The sequence below is a fragment of the Carassius gibelio genome, chromosome A16 (assembly GCF_023724105.1).
Source record: "Carassius gibelio isolate Cgi1373 ecotype wild population from Czech Republic chromosome A16, carGib1.2-hapl.c, whole genome shotgun sequence".
Lineage (NCBI taxonomy): Eukaryota > Metazoa > Chordata > Actinopteri > Cypriniformes > Cyprinidae > Carassius > Carassius gibelio.
Genome location: NC_068386.1, coordinates 17,668,069 through 17,691,046, shown reverse-complemented (window position 1 = coordinate 17,691,046; position 22,978 = coordinate 17,668,069). Strand labels below are relative to the sequence as shown.

General features: G+C 38.2%; 1 protein-coding gene across 3 annotated transcripts in view; it reads left to right on the top strand.

Annotated features, from left to right (window-relative positions):
• The window catches only part of LOC128030811 (FH1/FH2 domain-containing protein 3-like), a 184,722-nt gene that overhangs the window by 93,970 nt on the left and 67,774 nt on the right, over positions 1 to 22,978 (top strand). For all 3 annotated transcript variants that reach the window (XM_052618824.1, XM_052618823.1, XM_052618822.1), the window contains exons 4-5: positions 14,257 to 14,324; positions 18,631 to 18,736. In XM_052618824.1, the coding sequence (XP_052474784.1) occupies positions 14,257 to 14,324; positions 18,631 to 18,736 (174 nt within the window). The remainder of the gene's footprint in view (positions 1 to 14,256; positions 14,325 to 18,630; positions 18,737 to 22,978) is intronic.

Sequence of the window (22,978 nt, the reverse complement as noted above, 5' to 3'; positions counted from 1 at the left end):
GGTGGGGGAGGAGCACAAGTTTTATACTTTAGCCTTCTGTGCCCATCTCTGATTCTCAGACCGAGATGGACTAGGACCCCTCTGATGTTTGGGCTCAGACCTGGACCTTCATGGAATGAAGGATTTGAAGGCAGCTGAGTGCACATTCTCCTCTCTGAACTTCGCCTTTTTCCAGGTCTATCAGTAGATCAGCCTGATATTCCTGGAGCACTGCCATCATGTGCAATAAAGTCACAGCCTGACCTGCTGCTGCGTATGCCCTGCCATTTAAGAGAGATGGGGGATTAGATGGCAATGAGGGAGTATTAAGACAGGACTTCTTACCCATAGAGAGAGCTAACCAGCACCTCTTCTACCAGGGGCATCCTCTTGTAGCCTTTTTCACGCATCACTTTTTCGGTCTATGGCCAACAGCTCATCAAACGCAGGGCAGGAGGATTGGGAAGGCTCAGCCTCAGCTTCTTCACCATCCTCAGACATCTCCCGCTCTTCCTGTGCCGAACCCAGCAGAGCACTGTCCCTTGGATCAGACGATGTTAAGGAAACAAGAGCATAGCTTTTTCATTGGAAAACGCTCACAATGCATGCAAACTGCCCCCTCAAGGACATTGTTTGTGTACCCTTCACCCAACAAAAAAATGCAGAGAAGATCAGAAGATCAGAGATCCTTAGCAGTAATATTTCCAATTTGAGCTTGGGCTTCAGAAATACTTTGGAAAATGTTACTATGCTACTTGATCAAAAAACGGAGCTTCACTACTAAAAAGCTATTTTATTCAGAAAACAGCAAAGCTACCTCCACGCTACTGAAAAATGTAGTCAAACTAGTAGCTTCACTACTTGTAGCAATGCTACTGACCATGACTGGGCGTTGATTAGGATTGTTTCACCCTTTAAGCTAAATCATGGAATTTATGAGACTAGTTAATTATTTTTATATACTTTAGACACCTAGAACAGATCTGCGTTTATCCATCGATCACCTTTAGGTGTGAAGCGTTAATATATAGGTAACTTGTCCTAGACATACTGTAGGCTCAGTGGTCAGTCATATGCTATATTCGACAACCAGGATCAGAGAATGAAAGTCATTGGATTCAATTCCCTTTTGATTCAAATCGATTCTCGATTCTCAATGCCTTGGAATTGAGAAATGAATTATTAATTTTTAAATTATTCCAAATCCTATTTTGAGTGTTTGTTCTGAGGAACAGCACAGGAACTTTATCTTTCCTGGGCTGTCATCAGTCTATCAATTTATTTTGTTCACAGATCTTATCTAATTCACATTATCCCATTTCCAATTCTAGTTTGCTTTCGGACAGGTGAAAGTTCTCTCGCTGATTGAACAATAGCAGGGAACTCTGGGAGTTTTTGTGGCTGCTGCACATGCTCAACGGCGTATGCCCATTCACAAGAAGCCATGGTCTTCAAATATGTGTCTTTGTTTACTCCTCTGCGGATTCCCAATAGAAATGGGGAACCTCTTATGGCCTGAGCTGCAGATGTACCCCGTTTATGACCGTGTTTGATCCCAGAGTCCCATCATAAAGGATCTGCATTCTTGCTTAAAACCCCTGCCCAGATTACAGAGTTACTGTCCCGTATTTATCTATATAAAACAGAGACTGTTTGTGTGATTTATGGCGGGACTGCTTTTGATGAGGGGGTGAGTTGGGTCTTGTTGCTTTGCAGAAAGAAATAGACAGTGCAAAATATGTTTTTAATCAGCGGTTGACTTGAGAAACCCTGCAGAAGAATGAATGAATGCTCCAAATTGTACTTTTCCTGTCTTCCATAGTGCAGATCTGTATCAGTGAACAGGATATGCTGGATGAATCAGTGAATCCTTCAGGTGGAATGCATTATTTTGAGTCTCTACGTGTGGGGAGATGTGCATGCTGACACAATGTTGGTCTCTTATAGGAAAAAAATCAGGTTGGATAAACTGTTTCCTCAAATAGCTTGGTCCATTGAAAGTGTGTTGTACAGTTATGAGCAGAAATCAAAATTTATAAGTGAACAGAAGAAGAAGGAATAAACTAATTGCAGTTTAATTATGGTTGGGTTTCTCTTTTCATACTTTTTATTTATTTATAAATAAACTTAGAACAACAGAATGAGTTGACATTTGACCCAGCACTTTGTATGTAGAGTTTTGGATACATATGTAAATGCAAATGTAGATTTTTTTCTTGTGCCTTCGCACAAGAACCAATACATGCATTTTGTTTTCAGTACTAGTATGAAGTTTATTGCACATTTATTTGGCAAATTATTATTTGTCTTCACAATATACATTTTTAATAACAAATGTTAGCAAAACTGTCATATTGCAGCCTTGTATGCAGATGTGTAACAACTAATATAATATTGTTCAGAGCAACGCTGGTTGTAATGGCCCGGTGTCAGTTGATCTGTTTGTACAAAGGATTGTTGAAGCTTATCAGAACTATTTTCCTCTTGGATGAACTTATGTTCCATTATGACATCTTCTAGGAAAAGAGGGAATCAGTTCCTTGAGTGAAAGTTCCAGATAAGTCAACCAGAAATTGTAGACCTGTATTTTGGTTCAGATCTGCAGCGTTTTGACAGTTACGTACTGGAAAACTGGAGCAAACTTTTGGATGATTCTCCAGTATTACCAGGTGTCTTAAATACACTACTCTATTGGCTTGTGTGTATATTTATGTGCTCGAGTGTGTGTGTGTGTGTGTGTGTGTGTGTGTGTGTGTGTGTGTAAATTCCCCATCTGTTTTCCGATACAAATCGTGGAAAGTGTTTATCTCCATTTTGACCAATTTCCTGATGTTGTGCTGGCTTAAAACCCCACACTGCAATTCACATTCAGTGACAGAAACCTGTCCATCAAATGGGCTTTTTTAAACATGGCTGATCAAGTGACAAAGAGCAAAAACAGGTTGATGTTACTCTGACAGCTCGACGACCCAAACTCAGGGCCTTTCTATGATTAATCCCCATTTTGTGGCTGCGAGCACCTGCTTTTTTTTGGGGACATCGGTGCTTTACGAGACTCCAGCTATGAAAATAAGTGCATGCAGGAGTGGGCCATGCACCGCAGGGCTTTGAAATGCAATTAAGTACTTTCAGCATCTGTTACTGCAACAAGAGTGCTACAGCTTTTGAGGACGACTGAGGAGCTGCCAAAGGTTCTTACTGACTGGATGCGCTCCAGACGTTTGATGCAGGAGCCTGTGGATCTGTTGTTCTTGAATGACACTCTTAAATATACACTATAACTAAAGTCTATACCCCGTGTGTGTGCTTCCATATCCTGGTGTGTCTACGGGGAAGGAAATCTAATGTGTTTATTTATGTATGTATGTGGTATTTATGTATGTATGCTTTGCCTCTCATTGCTTCTGTGGGTTTGTGTATTACAATATTGGTGACTCAGAGGGCCCTGTTTTATGGTGAAATTTGTATCATTCCATTATGTATGGCCATATACAGTACAGTACCGTTAAAAATGTTATGATTGGTATATATATATATATATATATATATATATATATATATATATATATATATATATATATATATATATATATATATATATATATATATATTGATTGCATTTGTAACAAAACTCCTTTATTTTGTTCTGTAATCTAATTATTGTATTACCCCCCAAATTTTCCTAAATTATGATCAAATGTCAGTCTGGTTAGAGGAGTAAAAGAGAAAGCTTTTGTACATGAGTCCAGTTGAGCCAGCATATATCCGCATGGAGCGTTTGTGTTGTAACTGCATCCTACAGTCCTTCAGTGTCTGGAGATCATAAAACAGACTCTCTAGATTCCAAAGCAAGAATTGGATTTGGTACCAAATTCACACGTGATCTTTGTTCATTTGGAATGAGACACTCTGGGATATTGAAGATTGTGTTTAAAAAAAAAAAAAAAAAATGATAAAAAATATTTTCTATTTGAAAAAAGCTTTCAGACTTGAATTGATTAAAACAAAACATTCACAAAAAAATGACCTGAATCATACAAAAAGACTAAACTTAACAAATACTTCATTAAATTAACTCATACAATCCAATTAATTACAGTATAGATAATTATTAAAGTATGTAATTATTAGTATAATTATAGTATAAGAATTATTTCTCATCACCCATCCCTACCATATATGCATCAAAGAGTGTCAGCTGTTTTTATGAATTATTGCACACTGTGAATATTTTTTACAAGTCCTCAGATTCCACCTAGTATGCCAACACATGACTCCTAATTGCTTGCATTTTTCTTAATGTGGTTCCAAGTCTTTATCCACCCTGTTTTAAATGTTTTATGAGTTGTTTTCAAATTCACGCTTTATTTAAATTCAGGCGTGGTGGCGTTTTGATCATGAATCCTTCACAAAGCCTTCTGTTCATAGTCAAACATTTCCCAGAAAAATAGAAAGCCTTTCTTGTCAGCCATTTGCTGATGAATTATGAACTGAAGGATAGTTGTCTCCATTGTTACCTATTTTCTCTTGTTTTCTGGCAGGAAGAGAGCATGACCTTCTGGGTAGGTGATGGCACACGGTTTGTGGAAATCATGGACGTTTGGGCTGTTCTCTGCCTGTGTGGCCCATGCAAGGCTAAAACTAATCAAACGCCAACTATCAGACTTCCATCTGGCTCTCATCAAAGCACCATTCATCTGAAAAAACTTCAAGTGGCAGGAACAAATTAATTAAAATGTTGTCGGGCTTCCATACATACTGTGTCAAAGTGCTGGCTAGTTAACATCGGATACACACACAAACACACACTGAAATTTCTCTTTATAATCCACTCGAACTCATACACAGCTGTTTAATTCCCTTGCTGCTCCACCCAGTAAATCCTCTCCAGTTTTGCTTTACAGCACTTTTGAGTGATCTCATCATTACCTGCATTTTTGCCTAATGTTTCCCACCTGCCTGTGTTTATCTCTGTTTTCTGACCAATCACCGACTCCATGTTTGGACCGACTGAAAGGATGAAAGCAGAGAAGCCATTTTTTGTGCTACACACTTGTGTTGTGGAGGTTTTCACTGTAATTACTTCTCTCCATAAATGAAGAACAGAGTGAAGGAGGTGGAGGAGAGAAAATAAGTGCAGGTGGTCTCAAGAGACTTGTTGTTTAAAGTTGTAACGGAACTAGTAACGGAAGTAGTGCCAGAACTTTTTTTTTTTCATGTTTTTAAGGAAATCCAAGAGGAAAAAATATAAAAAAAATTAGGCTGGGGAATTGGTTCTGTGCATCATTTTGTTGGACTGGATGGAACTTAAAATGGAAAAATTATGCCCCTTTTCACAAGATGTAAAATAAGTCTCTGATGTCCCCAGATTGTGTATGTGAAGTTTTAACTCAAAATACTTGTTAAATAGCTTGTTAAAATTGCCACCTGAAAATACCGGTCTTAGCCTGTGCGAATAAACACTCCACTATTAGTACAAGCCTGTTATCTTAACAGAAAACATCTCGGTTACAATCTACTTCGAGTGTAAACTAAACGAGCCAATGCACATTGGCATTCAATTATTGCATCCAGCTGCCGCTGATCACTGTGTGAGTATAAGAAGGCAGCAGGTGCAATGCATACCAGGTTTTCGCTGAGGAGCCGAGCTGGGGACCCGTGGCGTCTCCGTTTCCTCCTTCGGGGAACGAGGGTTACTATACGTAACCGGGACATTCCCTTTCAGTCGGTCGCTCTCGACACCATGTCGGTGACCGACGAATATGGGATCCCTATCAAAGCACCATGGCTGCTGCCCCTTCCAGTGCCCTGTTCGAGCCGCCTACGCCCCTATTAGGTGTAGGCCAGGGCTCAGAACAAGTAGCTCCACACACCGTTGTCAAAGCACTACCTCACTGGGTGAGACTGGATAACACTGGGAAAACGTACCAGTTCCGCTTGGAACCGGGACGCTGCGAAAGCCCCATCCTTCCCGAAGGAGGTCTTGGAGGCAAATACACATATAGCATCTGTTTAGGAGTATACAGAGAAATTTGAGGTGATTAAAAACCCTTTTGGGAAGGCAGAAGTCTGCCATGGAAACAAGGGCTCTAAGGCTATACCGTGGACTATACACATACGAGTACCACTTAGGTCTCAATATGGAACCCACACTTCCATGGTTCTCACAAATTCATCATGAAGGCCTGGTGCCAGACATTCCGCCACATCCAGCTGCTTAGGGTGATAGAGGATCTCAACAGGGTCTACAGTACGGACACTCTGGAGTAATTTAAGCAAGCCGACACTAACCGGGGCCTCTCAGTGCCACTACCCGTTTGAGGTGAGAACACAGGAGGATACCGGCTCTACACGAACGTGTTAGGGGTCGCCCAACCCACAGCTCTACAAATATCTGTCAGCGAGGTGCCATGAGCCAGCGCCCAGGAGGATGCAACACTTCTAGTTGAGTGAGGTCGCAACCTGAATGGGCAGGGCACACCCTGAACCTGATAAGCCAGGGTTATGGCTTCCATAATCCAGTGGGCCATCCTCTGCTTAGAGACGGCACTCCCCTTTTCCCGGCCCCCATAACAGACAGAAGAGTTGATCTGAGGTCCTGAAGCTTTGTGTCCGGTGTGCTCGGACGGGACAAAGCACAGCCAGGGCTGGGTCTGCCTCAGGGGCAGCGCTTGCAGTTTCACCACTTGGTCTTTGAAGGATGTAGTGGGAACCTTGGGAACGTAGCCAGGCCAGGGCCTCGAGATTACCTGGGAGTCAGCCGGCCCAAACTCTAGGCACGAATCGTCGACTGAAAATGCATTCAGGTCCCCTACCCTCTTGATGGAGGCCAATGCAAGCAGGAGCAGAGTTTTCAATGAAAGAAACTTTAGCTCAAATAAATGCAAAGGCTCGAATGGGCCCTGCTATAGTGATTTAAGCAGTAGAGTCAGGTCCCAGGTCCCTCTTTTAGAGAAATTTGCTCTTTAGGAAATGCTCTTTTAGTGCTGAGGCACACAGGGGAATTGGCTGCTTGCAACAGGACAGGGGCAGTGCAACGCGAAGTGTGCAATCCGCTCGACACAGGAACGACCGCTGCTGAAGCGCCGTCTCGCCAACACACAAAGCTTCCGAGTGCGTGCTGAACTTGTAGTTCACAGCAGACACAGTTGGGCAGAGTGATACTAACGCTCGGCTCTGAAGCGAAAAGCTGGAATGCATTGCACCTGGCAGCCCGATAAAAAAATATCTCATGGTGCCATTGCATGCTATTACAAACTTTATAAGCCCCACTTGTGATTATGAGCTTGACTAATTCCAGCGGTCGTCTTCACGTTGCTTTCATATGCAATTTTAACTCCCACTTTCCTATTCACGATCATTCTGGCAGCACGTGAAGGCAGCATCAGTTCTAACTCTACCAACATTAGCCTTACAGAGTGCCAAGAAGGTCTTTCAGAAAGGCATTCTGGAAAACTAATGTGTGATACTTACTTCTGGAGGTGTAGTTGGATCACGAACAGTTGGAACTGCTCAAAACTGCTTTACTCTGACCCTCGTTCACAAAGCAGTCCGGTGTAAATGATTCGCCCAGACACAAACAAATTATCTTCTTCAAAAACAAATTGAATCCACCTTATCTTCAGCGTTTCAGATTTCAGGAGTAAATGGACATGTGGATTCATACATCCAGCTACACAACACCCAAAGCACTTGGGCGAGATTCTCATCAGTGCAGCAATGGTGGATCCTGTTCAACTTGCTGAGAACTCATTTAGGGCGGTTCTGTGTATAAATGTCAGTGTCTGTCAACTTTCATGGGTGAGGCCTGTGGCTAATGTAACATCACATTAGCAGCAATGCTGAAAACAGGTAGTTAGGAGACACCATGTCCATATCCATCCCTTTATGACTACAGTGTACCCATCTTCTGATGGCTACTTCCAGCAGGATAATGCACCTTGTCACAAAGCTCAAATCATTTCAGACTGGTTTCTTGAGATTCACTTTACTCAGATGGCCTCTGCAGTCACCAGATCTCAATCCAATAGAGCAGTTTTGAGATGTGGTGGAACAGAGATTTGCATCATGGATATGCAGCCAACAAATCTGCAGCAACTGCTTGATGCTTTCAAGCAATATGGACCAAAATCTGAGGAATGTTCCTAACATCTTGTTGAATCTATATCATGAAGAATTAAGGCAGTACTGAAGGCAAAAGAGGGTCTAACCTGGTACTAGCAAGATGTACCTTATAAAGTGGCCAGTGAGTGTAATTCTGTCATTATTTACTAATCCCCTTGTCGTTCCAAACCCCTATTACATTCTTTCTTTTATAAGACGGCTCTTTTCCATGTAAATGCAAAGTCTGGAGCTGTCAAGCTTTAAAAAGAATGCGAAAGCACCAAATAAAAGTGGTCCATACAACTCAAATGCAGTATTTCTTGTCTTCTGAAATCATACAGTAACTTGACTTAAGAAACAGACTGACATTTGAGACATTCACTGATAATAAGCTGTTAACAGTCCATTAAAACCAAATCGGTAATCATGTGAATCATTTGTGAATGAATCAGACAAACTGGATTCTAGAACTACAGTATTGACATAACAATCTGACTCAAAAGAATGATTCTTTTACAACCTGTTGCCATTCTTGAACAAGTTCTGACAATGAAAATGTTCAACAATGTTTGAAGTCTTCTCTCAAGAGTGTGTCTGTGTGTGTTTTCAGATTTTCCCATTCAGATCCCACTTTAACGCTTGCCCACAGCCCCTACAGCAACTGAGAGGCAGCAAAATTACTGCTCATACTTTTATTGCAGGATAATTATTATTATTATCATCAGACAGAGGCGTTCCCACACAGGTTTCAGAGGAGACATGACCTTGAACCTCAGAAAGTGCTGAAAAGGTTTTAAAGTTGTAAATGCTGGTTCATGTTTTCATCCTTGTATTCCCTCTCTTTAGTTTTATAAGGGCCACTCAGGGGCAGCAGGTGCATTTGGTATGATAATATTTGAACCGCAATGCCTCAGGCCACATGTAACTCAAACACACTTTCACTCTTAAAGGGTGAGTTCACCACAAAATGAAAATACGTTCATCCTCGTGTCTCATGTCCAAATCTGTATGACTTCTACATAACACACAAAGTGTATTTAAATGTTTAATGTGAGTTGGCAAACTTGTTCATTATCTAATCGGTAGATTTTGGTTAGGGTAGTGCCATATTCAGTTTTTTACAGGAATGTGCACAATGCTGTGAGGAATTAAGTACAGTCTTCAATGGCTTGTACTGTTGTAAACAACATAGCAGTTGTTCAGCTAATGACATATCTTTCAAAATCACTTTCACTAGACAAAAACAACATTTAAAAAAGTTTTGAAAGTTGTGATTTTTGCAAATTACATCTTATCATGTGTTCTGTGCCTGTACGGCAACAGTTACTTCTGTTGCATAATTATCACAGGTATTAATTTAACATCGTCCCTTGGTGTGATCAAATGAAAGGAAATGTTTACAGAAATACAGCTTAGAGCAGACAAGTGGATGGCAATGTGAATATTTATTTATTTTTATTTTTATTTATTAATTTTTTTGTAGTTATGTTACATGTTTCTGCATGAATACCACAAAATGTACAAAATATATCTATATCACCATTAAATCTGCTTATAAGATAATAACTGCAAGGGGAATATTTATAAATGAGTTTAAAATTAATTTGAATGAAGGAGATTCAGGAAAGTTTATAAATGGCTATGTATTTCTGATATGCACTTATTTTATTTTTTAATGTATTAATTTAGTGTCCAAATCCCTTTTTTAGGATTACTGTATATACACCATAAACATGTACATCTCTTTCCTTTCTTTCTCTGTCTCACACTCTCTGACTGGCTCCTTTCTTTCTCTTTCTCTGTCCATTATTATTAATCCTGAATGTGATGAGACAGAGGACAGTACTGAGGGCACTTATCCCTGCCAGCTTGTATAGAACTAATCAGAGCTGAAATCTCTCTCATTAAAGGAGGGCCTCACTTTCCCTGTGCTGCATGTGTATGTGTGTGTGTGTGTGTGTATCTGTCTGCAAATATGCATGGCTGTATGACAGGCGGAAATAACTCGGTGACAGGTTTATTGGAGAAAGCCTGAATTACAGCAGACTGTCTGACCCAACATATAGAGAGATCACGCAAACCCGGTAGCGAAATTACTGAGCCGGTCTCTCACACACATTCCAAAAGAAGTATTCATCGCATGATAAAACAAGATCCATGTTGTGATTGTGGTTTTATGACTATGGAGAGCTCGAGTGTGTCTGTCGCTGTGTGATCTTCGAGATCATCATCATAATTACGAGACTCATCCAGAAGCCTCAGAGAGGAACTGGAGATTAGCTGAATCCGCATGTGTCTGATTGCGGATCGCTGAAGTTCTCTGTCTCCGTTGGGCTGTGTGGCAGTAAGAGGGTCCGTGAGAAATGATCCCACCTTCACCCTCCTCTTCATTACCCTTCATCCTCCAGAGATCACAGAGCTCTGCTGCCAGCCAGCCAGTTTACAGGCATAAAGCAAGACGATGGAGGTCTGGGGTGAGTGTTGTGTGGTGAAGGGGAGGAATTCTGGGTAACGTGAGAGACGGTGATTATGTAGGTGGTACAATGGTGAGATAATAGAACAAGAGTAGTTTGCAAACAGTTTAATTACCGAATAAATGACTCAATTTGTTTTATTGAATCAAAAGCATACAGCTTGACCAATCTAGCCTGATTCCGATACTAATGACTCTTATGAGCCCATTATTTTTAGTGAATCAAGAACATTCAGCATGACTAATGTAGCCTGATTCTTATGAGTCGGTTCTCTTTATTGAATCGAAACCATACAGCATGACCAATATAGCCTGATTCCTAAACAATAGAAGTTGGTTCTTTTTAGTAAATCATAAAAAATTCAGTACTACGTGTGTACTCTTAATCATGAACAGATGACTTTCATGAACCAGTTCTTTTTAATGTTTGTTTATTTTAATGTTATCTCTCTGTAAGAAACATTCAGTTATGGCATCCACCAGCAAGGTAAGACTGTGTCATGCTAATCAGTCAGTCCTTGATTCTTTTTCCTAATCATGAACAAATCACTGTTTTGGCACAGTTCTTTTGACGAATCATTCAAAATGACTGACTCAGACCAGACATTGACATGTATTTCAGATGATGTACAAGAAACAGCAAACTCTGGTCAGTAAACTTGAAAATGCTAGTGTTGTTGAAATCCACTTCGGTGGAACGGAGAGCTAGAGAGAGAAAATGCAGACTCTTGACTTTGTACTGAACACTGAGTTCTGAATGAGAAAGTGGTTCATGAAAAAAAGGAGAAAGCGAAGGCCAAATGTGGATGTCCATGAGTAAAGGAAGCAGCACTTTTTGTCTGGTTTCCTCTATTCCAGCAGCATTAGATGAATGCCAGAGAGAGAAAGAGAGGAAATGATGAATGGAGCTTCAACCGTGATGGTTTTGAGGTTCTTGAAATTAGGAGATGGAGGAGTTGTAGAGTCCAAGGTTGCTTGAACAGAATGTGCTTTTATTGTTGTTTGTGTTGATTCTGAGAGTAATTTTGCAAGACATGGTGTTAAAGGTGAGGAAGAGAACAAATTACCACCAGATGCTGCTGAGGTCTAAAGATCATTTCTTAAGTCTTTCAGCCTGTATGACAAAAAAAAAACAACAACAAAAAAAAACATGTACAATATAAGTTCAGCATTTTTGATCCTCTGTAAAGTGTGACAACTATGACTCTTGTGCTATAATTGTTTAATTTGTTTAAGTATCCTGAATTGCCCAAAAGTTGTGAACAATGACAGACAGGAGTATAGTTCACACAAAATTTGAAGTTTGCTGAAAACTATCCAAGATGTACAGTTTGTTTCTTCATTGCACTCTTCATCTTTAATAACTGAAGAGGGTCAGAACTCTGTGCAGCACCCATGTGACTTTCTGTTGGAAATGAAAGATGGTTTGTCATCTGTTGCTTGTTTGAAACCATAAAAGTGCTTATAGTTTAGAGCGGTGGTTCTCAGTTCGAGTCTTTGTGATCCCTGCTCTGCATATTTTGCATGTCTTCCTTATTTAACACACCTGATTCAGATAACCAGCTCATGAGAAGAGAGCTCCACGCATGAACTGTGTTCCGACTGACCTACACAGTGTTTGCTCCCTACAGGAAATCCGTTCAGAACATTTAATTCAATGATTTGCACTATGCCTCGGCCTGCAGCATCTTCACACACACACACACACACACACACACACACACACACACACACACACACACACACACACATACACACGCACACACACACACACACACAACTTACTAGAGAAGTGTGACATAATATACCTATGTAAATAAATACAAGTTTAATTCACGTCGAGATCTAACGAGGGCTGGGATTTAGAACCACTGGGTTAGAGGGAGTCAAAAGGATCTTGCAAAATTCAATTATGACTTTTGTTGCAAGAATAGTTGATTATAAGTATGCTACACTAGAAAGAAAATAGAGCATGGTCTCTTTTAAACAATTACATTACTAATAGGTTTCATTTAATGTTAATCTTGCAAAGTTTAGTTTGACTATTTTTTTTCCTGGAATGTTTTTGGTAAGTTTTAAAGAGGTGTGTTTATCCTAAGTAATTGCTTTGTTCTCCAAAAGCTGAGTCTGAAGTGTGCAGGTGTGCAAAAGGCCTTTTCTCCCTAGAGATGGCTTTGATTTATATTTTGAGTAAAGCCAGATTAAAGTTCTGACACATTGGTTGAAAAGTAAGATGGCTGGCTTTGGTTCAGGCGGTTCTTCTCTTTGCTCCACATGATTTGTTGAGCCCCACAACAGAAACATATGCCTGAGGTAAATCACCGTGGTGTGGTCCTGTCAAACCCAACACAAAGCCCTGTCGTTACTGTACATGAAAACAAGCTCTGGAAATATGTGTCGGGCAATTCTAAAGCTGAACCGGAAGAAAAAGTCCTCTCTGTATTGGCATGTACAGTAAACGCAAATTTCAGCTGAAGTACTTAAGAATATCAATAAAAAGGGTGAATATGGTGCTCCTGTATGGAGTATTGTATTTCTGTAATTATTTGCAATAAAACCTGTTAGCAGAATCATCTCTTCTTTTATTAGAATTTGGGGATTTGGAGAATTAAACTAGAGGGAATTATTTCCACACTAGGACCAGAATTCAATCAATCTGAGTCAAATTGCCAGTTGGCCAGTAACTTTTTTTAGGAGCTCCATAGGTTAAAAATGATAACCTGACCATCACTGAAGATCCAAGATGACTGGGCATCTAAATGCATGTCTAAAAACTTTTCTGGCTACATTCATAGAAAATGTTCTAGTTAATTTTAACACAACTTTTCACTGTAAAAGTTGCCTATTTTTTTCTAAGATTCCTAAAATATTATTTAAAATGAACGCGGTGTGGATGCACATCTTGTGTATGTAATCTCAGAAACTGTGTTTGGTAAAGATGTTTCACTATAATATATCATAATGACATATAATATTGGTAGATGCGCCAAAACATGTTCAGACCCTCTTTACATTGTTGATGACATTACTTAATGACATTATTTATTTAATAGTATACTATTGTTACTTGTCACGTGTATAATAATTTACACATCCAAAAGCTTGCATATACACACAAACACACACACACACACACACACACACACACACAGTCTGACATTCACAAACACACACTCAGCAGTAGGCAAGATTAAATCGGACTCTCAGGCTGCCAATATTGAGGTCGGAATGTTAAGGAGAGTTCTCTACGGGGACACATTGAAAAAGAGAAATGGAAAGAGAGCGCAGCATGTTGTGAGTTTCGGCATGTGGTTCCATATATAGCTCCTCAGAGCAATCGATAAAGAGATAATCAAGGATACTGAGGGAGAAACAGAAAGAGAGAGATGCATGTTCATCAGAGGTGCTGAGTCAGAGGCTGAGTCTGTCTTTAGCTTTTGCACTGTGCACTTAGACATTACTCTGCTCAACTCTGACACACGCTGGAACTCTGAAGTACTGCGGATTGAACAGTAAATGCTATAAAAGAAGCAGAGTTCTTTACCTGGGAACCAAAGTCCTTGAGTTACAGAGCATATGTCCCTTGAATATATAAATAAAAAATAGTCCAAAAGGCTCCATCTAAACCTGTAAATAATTAATTAGAAAGTAAAGCACATGAAGATCAACTAAATATATATTTTCCCTGTTTTCTCCTGCAGAAAAGCTCTACAATTCGACCGGACGTGAGCTGCGAAGAGCACTGTTCTCCCTCAAGCAGATCTTTCAGGTAAGCTTTCCCACTTCGACTTAGTATTAGCGCAGAGCACCTGTTAATGTCTATTTGGTCAGGAGTACATGTGTGTTTGTGTGTGTGTGTGTGTGTGTGTGTGTGTGTCTGTGTTTTCATGCATGTTTCAGCTGTACGGCTATGCTGGAATTTCTCTCACTGCACAGAAGTGGCCAGATACCAAAGCTGGAGTCTCCATCATTGATTGATTTTAAAGCTGTGCTGGAAGCTACTGTTTTTCCTCTAGAGGAACCATGTCTGACCACCGCATTCTGTGTGTGCGTCTGTGTGTGTGTGTGTGAGAGAGAGATTAAATGACTCTCCACTAAAGTTGAAGTATTTTTAATGGCAAAAACCCCTGAAACTTTCACACCTGTCAACAAGTGTGTAATTTAAACCTGCCAGAGGCTATGCATACACACACAAATACTCTGGAGCAGAAACAAACACGGATGCTAGCTTTGTCAAAGCACATGCAAGACTATTTGCTGGGAAAGCTACTGACCTATAGCTTGTCAGACTGCAAACGACTCATAATCCAAAGTAGTTAAACAACAGTGACGCCAAATCTATGTCTTTTTCAATGTAGTAAACTTGTTTGGTAGCTCACCCGGTACAGCATTGCAATTGGCATGCAGAGAGCTTGGGTACAAACACCATTTAACACAAGCCAAAATAAAGCCTCAAAAGAGTGTGCTGAATTCATTTGCAAATTACAGCGAGGTGATGCCACATGCACATTTTTCCAATGAGCTTGGGTTTATTGTGACACACTGCGCTCTCTTCCACCCTCAATACCCATGACTGAAGTGTCTTTGAGCAAGGCACTGAACCCCAGTAGCTCCACGGGCGCTGGATGTATAGCTGCCCACTGCTCCGGGTGTGTGTTCACGGTGTGTTCACCTCTCACTGCTGTGTGTGTTTGCACTTGGATGGGTTAAATGCAGAGCATCAATTACGAATATGGGTTACCATACTTGGCAAGTGTCAGGACTTTCACTTTCACTTTAAAGATATAAAGTTGCTATATTTCGATTCTGAGGGATATAAAGTCACAATTACGAGAAATAGTCACACATACACAGGGGCGATTCTAAGATTTTAATTTTAGGGGGGCTCAGCCCCCAATAAGGGTATGATTAAAAAATTATATTTGACTATTAGGGTAGGGTTGTATACTACTAACCTTATTGCAATCCACTATTCCATTGTATTCCCTGTATTTCATATATGGGAGTAGGAGTACTGACTGAGCCATATATAACAATGTAAAAAAAAACTAATACAGTTTTTTAGATGTGACCAGTCACTGGAAAATTTTGAATTGGGAATGTAGATTTTTACAATAAAGACTTCCTGATTCAGTATTAGGACATTCATGTTTATCCTTTGATGATACCACAGCTTTTTCTTATGAAATGTATGTGGAAATTAGCAGAAAATTAAAACAACATAAGGGTTCAATGACTGCAATGAATCTTGGGAACACAGTGGTATTGTGTGTGTGAGGCTGTCTGTTCTATTCTCACCTGACTGTTGCTCATTTGCAGACCTACTCCCGCACGACAAAAAAATGTTGTATACCCATCTACAATGAAAAATAAATTATTATATTTTATTATTATTATTATTATTATTATTAATTTTTAGCTTTTTAGCCTTTATAATCAACAATACGGTTGGTTATACATCAAGTCAGCCCCTGGAAATTTATTTCATTTCAAATCATTTAACTAACCAGCTAATATTCATTAAGAATATAGACAAAACATGTATTAATGTAATTGTCTATTGGCAATATGTTTAATCTGTTCTATATTTATTTCTATTTATTAAAAATAACACCATTATCAATTTGCCACTTCTATAAATCAATTACTTTAAAAAAAAAAAAAAAAAATCACAGATCCCTTTACTCTTACTCTAATATATGTATTATGATACACTAATGATTCATTATTACTTAATACAAAATCATATTTAATAATACAAAACAAAATAACTCCACATGATGTTTCTCTCTCTGTGACATTTAGTGCTTTCAGACAATGATGTGTGTCTTTAATCATTTCTGTGAATGGCTGCATAATGTAATGCCGAAATACACAATAATATGTTTTGAATTTTGAAAAGTAAATTAAAATAAATCATGATCGTTTTCTAAAGTATGTTTTCATGGGTGTTAATCGCTTCATTTTTGTTGGAAGAAAAAACAACTGTCACACCGTGATAAAGGCTGAAGGTGAACGCAGCGAAGACGTTTTGGATGCGAGAACACACACACACGCACACGCACACACACACACCTTGTACTCTCTGATGTTCGCTCTGCTCGGCGCCCCTGTGGATTGAAAAACGCGCTGAATCCATGCAGACTCAGATCAGGGGAGGAGCCGGAACTTGATGCAGCTTGCCACCGTTTCAAATGAGTTTTTAAAGGGGACTGAAGCGATCACTAATTAATTAATCAAATAATTTTTTAGGGGGGCTGGGCATAAGTTTAGGGGGGCTGAAGCCCCCCTAAAAAAGGCCTAGCGACGCCCCTGCACATACATGAAACAAAGTAAAAAAGATATATAAAGTCAGAGCTGCGAGATACAAAGCTGCAATAGCGAAATTTAAAACCATAGTTATGAGACATGAAGTTGCAGTTGTGAGATATTGTGACTTTGTGAAAGATAAAGTCGAACTGTGAGATAACAATTCACAATTACAATAAGCAAAGTTAAAAATTGTGACATATAGTAATGTCCGTTTGTGAGATATACATAGTTGCAGTTGTAAACTAAAATCAGTATAAATGTAAATAGCAGTATGATGCAGCTATTGTTGGATAAAAAAACAAAGTTTGCTACTGTAAAAGCTACACTGTTTTGAAAACAGCTGCTAAAAAATGTAGATAAGTTAGTAGCAGTGCTGCTTTTAGTTAGTTTCTCCCACAACACTGACACACACACAGCCAGGCCTGGGACAGAATTCCAACTCCGCAGTTCCAGTTATTGAAACTGATCTCATAATCCTCCTAATCTCCTTGCATTTTAATCTAAGACATATGAATCACTTGCAAACAATATGTATGAGCAGTCATCTGATTTATCCCTCGACTCGGGAAGAAAAATGGCAAGAATTGCATTCTTCATGCTGTTGTGCATTTTAAGTATATTTTGCATGTGCAGTAAAATGAATTTCTCCAGACATAGGCATATTGTGTCATTACAGACTGGCCGTGCCAATATAAATTCCACAAATCCAACCCCGCTAATCATTTTCAGATCAGCCAATAGGGTGTGTCCATGTGAATCCCAAAGCAGAAGAAATAAGATGTAGCCCGGTTCACTTCCACACATGACACACAGGGTAGAGGAAGGATGCATGCTGTAATCACAGAATTAGTGAAGTGTGCCCAGCCGTGGGCTCCATAAATCAAGCGGAGACACGTACCGCTCCTCACATCTCTTCTACAGTGTGTTTAATGGGCTCTTTACTGCTGGGAAGCAGTCGATCAGCACTTAGCAACCCAAATTTACTCAAGCCCAAACACAAAGGGTTTCCATGGGCTGGAAGTGAAAAGGATTTAAAACTGTGTGTGCTCAGTGAGGGAGATCTGGAGAAACTCTACAGGGACGAGTCCAAGACGGCTCGATAAAACAACACTCTGTAGAAGTGCATTTAAATATCTCTCCAGTTTAGCTTAAAAATAAATCATAAAGTAGCTTTTATAAAATATAGTAATTATATGAAATATACTATACATATAAAACAACTGTATTAAATTGCTATATTTTATTTGAATTTTAGAAAATGTATTACATTTAATAGACTAATTTTTAAGTGTAAATAAAATGTAATAGATTTTTTTTTTTTTTTTTTTTTTTTTGGACCTTTCAGTCGTTTATCAAAGCATATTGGGATACTTTCAGATCCCAGCACCTGGTGGACAGAGAGATTGCAGAACAATGCAACATGTGTTGTTGTAGGAGTGGGAGCGTGGAGAAATTGCTGACAGAATGTTTGACAGATAGGAATTTATAAGCTTCAGAGTGGGCCATGTCAGTTTTCTGAAAACACAACTAGACCTTTCTCCAACTCTCACCTTGAAAGTGTTTTGCAGTCAAACAAAACATCTGCGGTTGCATTGTGGAGTTTGAATTTCTTGATGGTTAATTGATGGTAGAATGTTTAATAAATTGCGACCCCCCCACACACACACACACACACAACCTGTGTTGTGTTTGTGTAGATTATGTGTTTCTTCTGAATATTTTGTTCATACATTAAATTTATGTTGCTTGTGTTTCTCTTTCAGGATGATAAAGATTTGGTGCATGAGTTTGTGATAGCTGAAGGACTCACATGTCTTATTAAAGTGGGAGCTGATGCTGACCAAAACTACCAGAACTACATCCTCAGAGGTAACACACTACCAAACATGACATGTGTGGAATGTACAGTATGTGATTACATTTTTTAAACAACTACCAAACATATAAAACAAGTACTTTGGATGTTCAAAATCTGTTTTTTTTTTTTTTTTTTTTCTTTCTCTCTTTTTTTTTCTTTTATTCAGCAAGGATGTTACATTGATAAACGGTGACCGTAAAAACAATTAAAATGTTACAATATATATTTTAAATAAATGCTGTTTTAAAAATGTTCTGTTCATTAAATAATCCTGTGAAAAAAAAGAAAAGAAAAAAAAAAAAAAACATATCACCATTCCCAGAAAAAATATTAAGCAGCACAAGTGTTTTCAATATCAAAAATAGTGAAGAAATGTTTCTTGAGCAGCAAATCAGCATATTATAATGATTTCTGAAAGAACATGTGACACTGAAGACTGGAGTAATGACTGATGAATATTCAGCTTTGCACCCCAAAATAAATAACATTATAATATATAATAAAATAGAAAACAGTTATATCACAATATTATTGTTTTAATCAAATAAATGCAGCCTTAAGGAACATTGATGAATAAACACAAGACACTTTCAAAGACATTCAAAATTAAACATTTGTACTGTTAAATGACAGTGAAGATGAACTGCTGAATCTGCTGATTTGATACTAATTCATGGAAATAAATCAACCTAACCAACACTTTGATTTGTCTTAACACTCCCATACTACTGAGACTCAACCAGGAAAGATTGTGAAATTATTCTGCAAACAAACTACATAAAATAATCATATTAATATTATACCCCAGCAAAATAATATGCAAATATATTATTAAAGAATTTGTTATATTGCCCCAAATTAATTTATAGCAAATAATTTTAAGTATAGAACAGGAATTAAACAAACCATAAACAATATACAACAATACCAAACACCTACAGTATACATCCAAACCACAGCTTAAGGAGTTAAATGACTACAACACAGTAAATCTTAAAGTTGAGCACCAAACATTTTCCACCCAGCATTAGTAATTGGTAATAAAGCATCAGAATGTCTTCTTTTCCTCAGAGGGAGGGGCGGCAGGGGGGTTGTTGAAATTCGGTTTATGATCTGCAACATCCTGCCAGGTCTTTTTATTGAGCGCTTAAGCATGTTGGCCCTGCCCTCTCACAGTGTGCTGTGAAATGTGGTTGACCTCTCGGGGAGGATTTCTGGCCCCCTTTAGACCTTCCCATTGGCCTGCAACCTCATCCCCAGGAAGAGGAAGCTCTTAGCGGCCTGTTAACATGCCCGACCTTTCACCTCACATGCGTGGGGAGAATAAATTAGCCAGAGCAACCAGGAGCAACACATTTGTTAATGGCAGTTATTGGGGTCAATGAACAGTGTGTTTGATGGTGCTTTTCTGCGCTTGTTTTGTTTGCGAATGTGCACACGAGTGGTTACATCTGGGCATCTGAAGTGTATTTGTGTGGAATACTTGTATGTTTAAGCTTGAGGGTATCAGCTTCCCTTTTTAAAAGCTTGTTTATTATGCAAGTGGGTGGCGGGGCGTCTGTGTGTATACAAATACACAAAAGCAGAACATTACATTAGAGCCGTATTTACTGTATGCATTGTTAGGAGGAATCTAGTGCAAGCTGCTCTGGCCTGTTATTATTTGTATTACTTCAATTTGAGCTGTAACTGTCTCTCAGTACACTGTAAAACCCGACAAGATAACTTAACTCAAACCGTTTGAGTAAACCGATTGCCTTGACTGTAATACCCGACAAGTAAACTTTACTCAAACGGTTTGAGTAAACAGATATCCTTAAGTTATGTTAACTCAAACCGTTTGAGGAAACCGATTGCCTTAAACCATTTAAGTTGAAAAAAACTAACAGTTATGAGTACTATGAACTTAATTCAGTTGAGTTCACTGAAAGAAGATATGCATTGCAATTAAGTAATTAAGCGATTAACTAAGTGCTGATTGAGAATTAGTGATGAACAGCTGCTGTTAACAAGCAGAATCACTGAAGAAAAGAGAAACAAGAACTACTACAACTGACTTCAGACACAGACTTAGATGAAATCAACTGAAATAAAATACATGAAATCTCTCAAGATCTGATTAAACAACCCCACAAACAGCATCACCAGCTCCACTTATTAATAACCAGACTGACTTTATTTCTGTCAGATGTCTACAGAAGATCTTATTAATAATGAACTAAGGTTTAGATGTTGATTTATTGTTTCATTTGAAGTAACCATGTTAGAGATCAGTGTCTGCTTTAGTTGGGCTCTTGACCCTTGATTTATGTCTTAGTCTTTTCTCTGGATGTTATAACTGTGTGTTTCTAAAACACATTTGTTGTAAGTCAAAAGCCCAGAAGAAAAGCCATCAGGTGTTAACCTGTACCTAGGTGTAGGTTGTTATACTTTATATAGGTGATGATAGTTATTCATTGTTATTCACAGATATTGATCTATATAATCTCTGATGAAACAAATGTGTAATTAGTAGAAGTGGACCTAACAAAAATGACACTAAGAGCCAGCAATTCTGTAATAATCAGTTAATATAAAAATAACTTCATAAACATTTTGTACACAAACATTTTTATTCTATGCCAGTAATTGGTCAAACACAGACATCAATAATCAGAATATGAAACCTCAACAATGGTGACGAAAAAAACATGCTGCAATGCATGCTGGGTACTATTGTAGTACAAAACTCATCCATGGCTCCCAGCATGCTCTGCAGCATTTTTTTTTTTTTTTATGGTCACCATTGTTGAGGTTCATATTCTGATTATTGATGTCTGTGTGTGACTGTTTGACACCGTAGAAGAGCACACTGTTTGAAAAGTCATTGTATTAACTGATTGTTACAGAACCACTGGCTCTTAGAATCACTTTTACTATAATCAATCAAATTACACAACACTTATTTCATCAGAGATTAGACTCTATACAGTTCAATAATTGATGATTATCATCACCGATATAAAGTATAACAACCTACACCTAGATACAGGTTAACACCTGATGGCATTTCTTCTGGGCTTTTGAGTTACAACAAATATGTTTTAGAAACACACAGTTATAACAGCCAGAGAAAAGACTAAGACAGAAATCAAGGGTCAAGAGCCCAACTAATACAAACACTGATCTCTAACATGGTTACTTCAAATGAAACAATAAATCAACATCTAAACCTTAGTTCATTCTCAATCAGATCTTCTGTAGACGTCTGACAGAAATAAAGTCAGTCTGGTTATTAATAAGTGGAGCTGGTGATGCTGTTTTTAGGGTTGTTTAATCAGATCTTGAGAGATTTCATGTATTTTATTTCAGTTGATTTCATCTAAGTCTGTGTCTGAAGTCAGTTGTAGTAGTTCTTGTGTTTCTCTTTTCTTCAGTGATTCTGTTTGTTAACAGCAGCTGTTCATCACTAATTCTCAATCAGCACTTAGTTAATCACTTAATTACTTGAATGCAAAGTTTTAGAACTTACAGGGTTTAAATCAAGGCAATCTGTTTACTCAAACGGTTTGAGTTAAGTTAACTTGTCAGGTTTTACAGTGTACAGGAAAAAAAATCACAGAACGTTGACTATATAAAGGGTCTATGGCTAGTTGCATGTTGTGTAATTATGGGATTGATGGGGTGTATGGTTGCCAAACAATTATTCAAAATGTCAGCTCCACTATGCCATTTGATTTAAATACTTAACATTTCACATTCACATCTCTTTCCTCATGGGTAAGAAATGTGCCTCAATGACCTATAAGTTTCACTTTTTTTAAGTATATATATATATATATATATATATATATATATATATATATATATATATATATATATATATATATATATATATATATATATATATATAACTGCAGTTTCAAGGACATAAATGATTTTACAAATGGCTGTTACTTATAAGTAATGAACAAATAAATCAGTAAATCAATTTCATCTCTATATATTATGTATGTGTATTATATGTAACATGGTACAGTTCAAAAGTTTGGGTTCTGTAAGATTTTTTTTTTTTTTTTTTTATCTTTTAAAGTTTTTCAGGCTCACCAAGGCTTAATTTTATTTTCTCAGAAATATAGAACACATGGTTATATTTTGAAATGTTATTGTGATTTTAAATAACTGTTTTCTATTTAAAAAATATTTTAATATTGTAATTAAATTCTGTGAGCTGAATTTTCTTTACTTCAGTCCTCAGTGTCACATGATTCTTC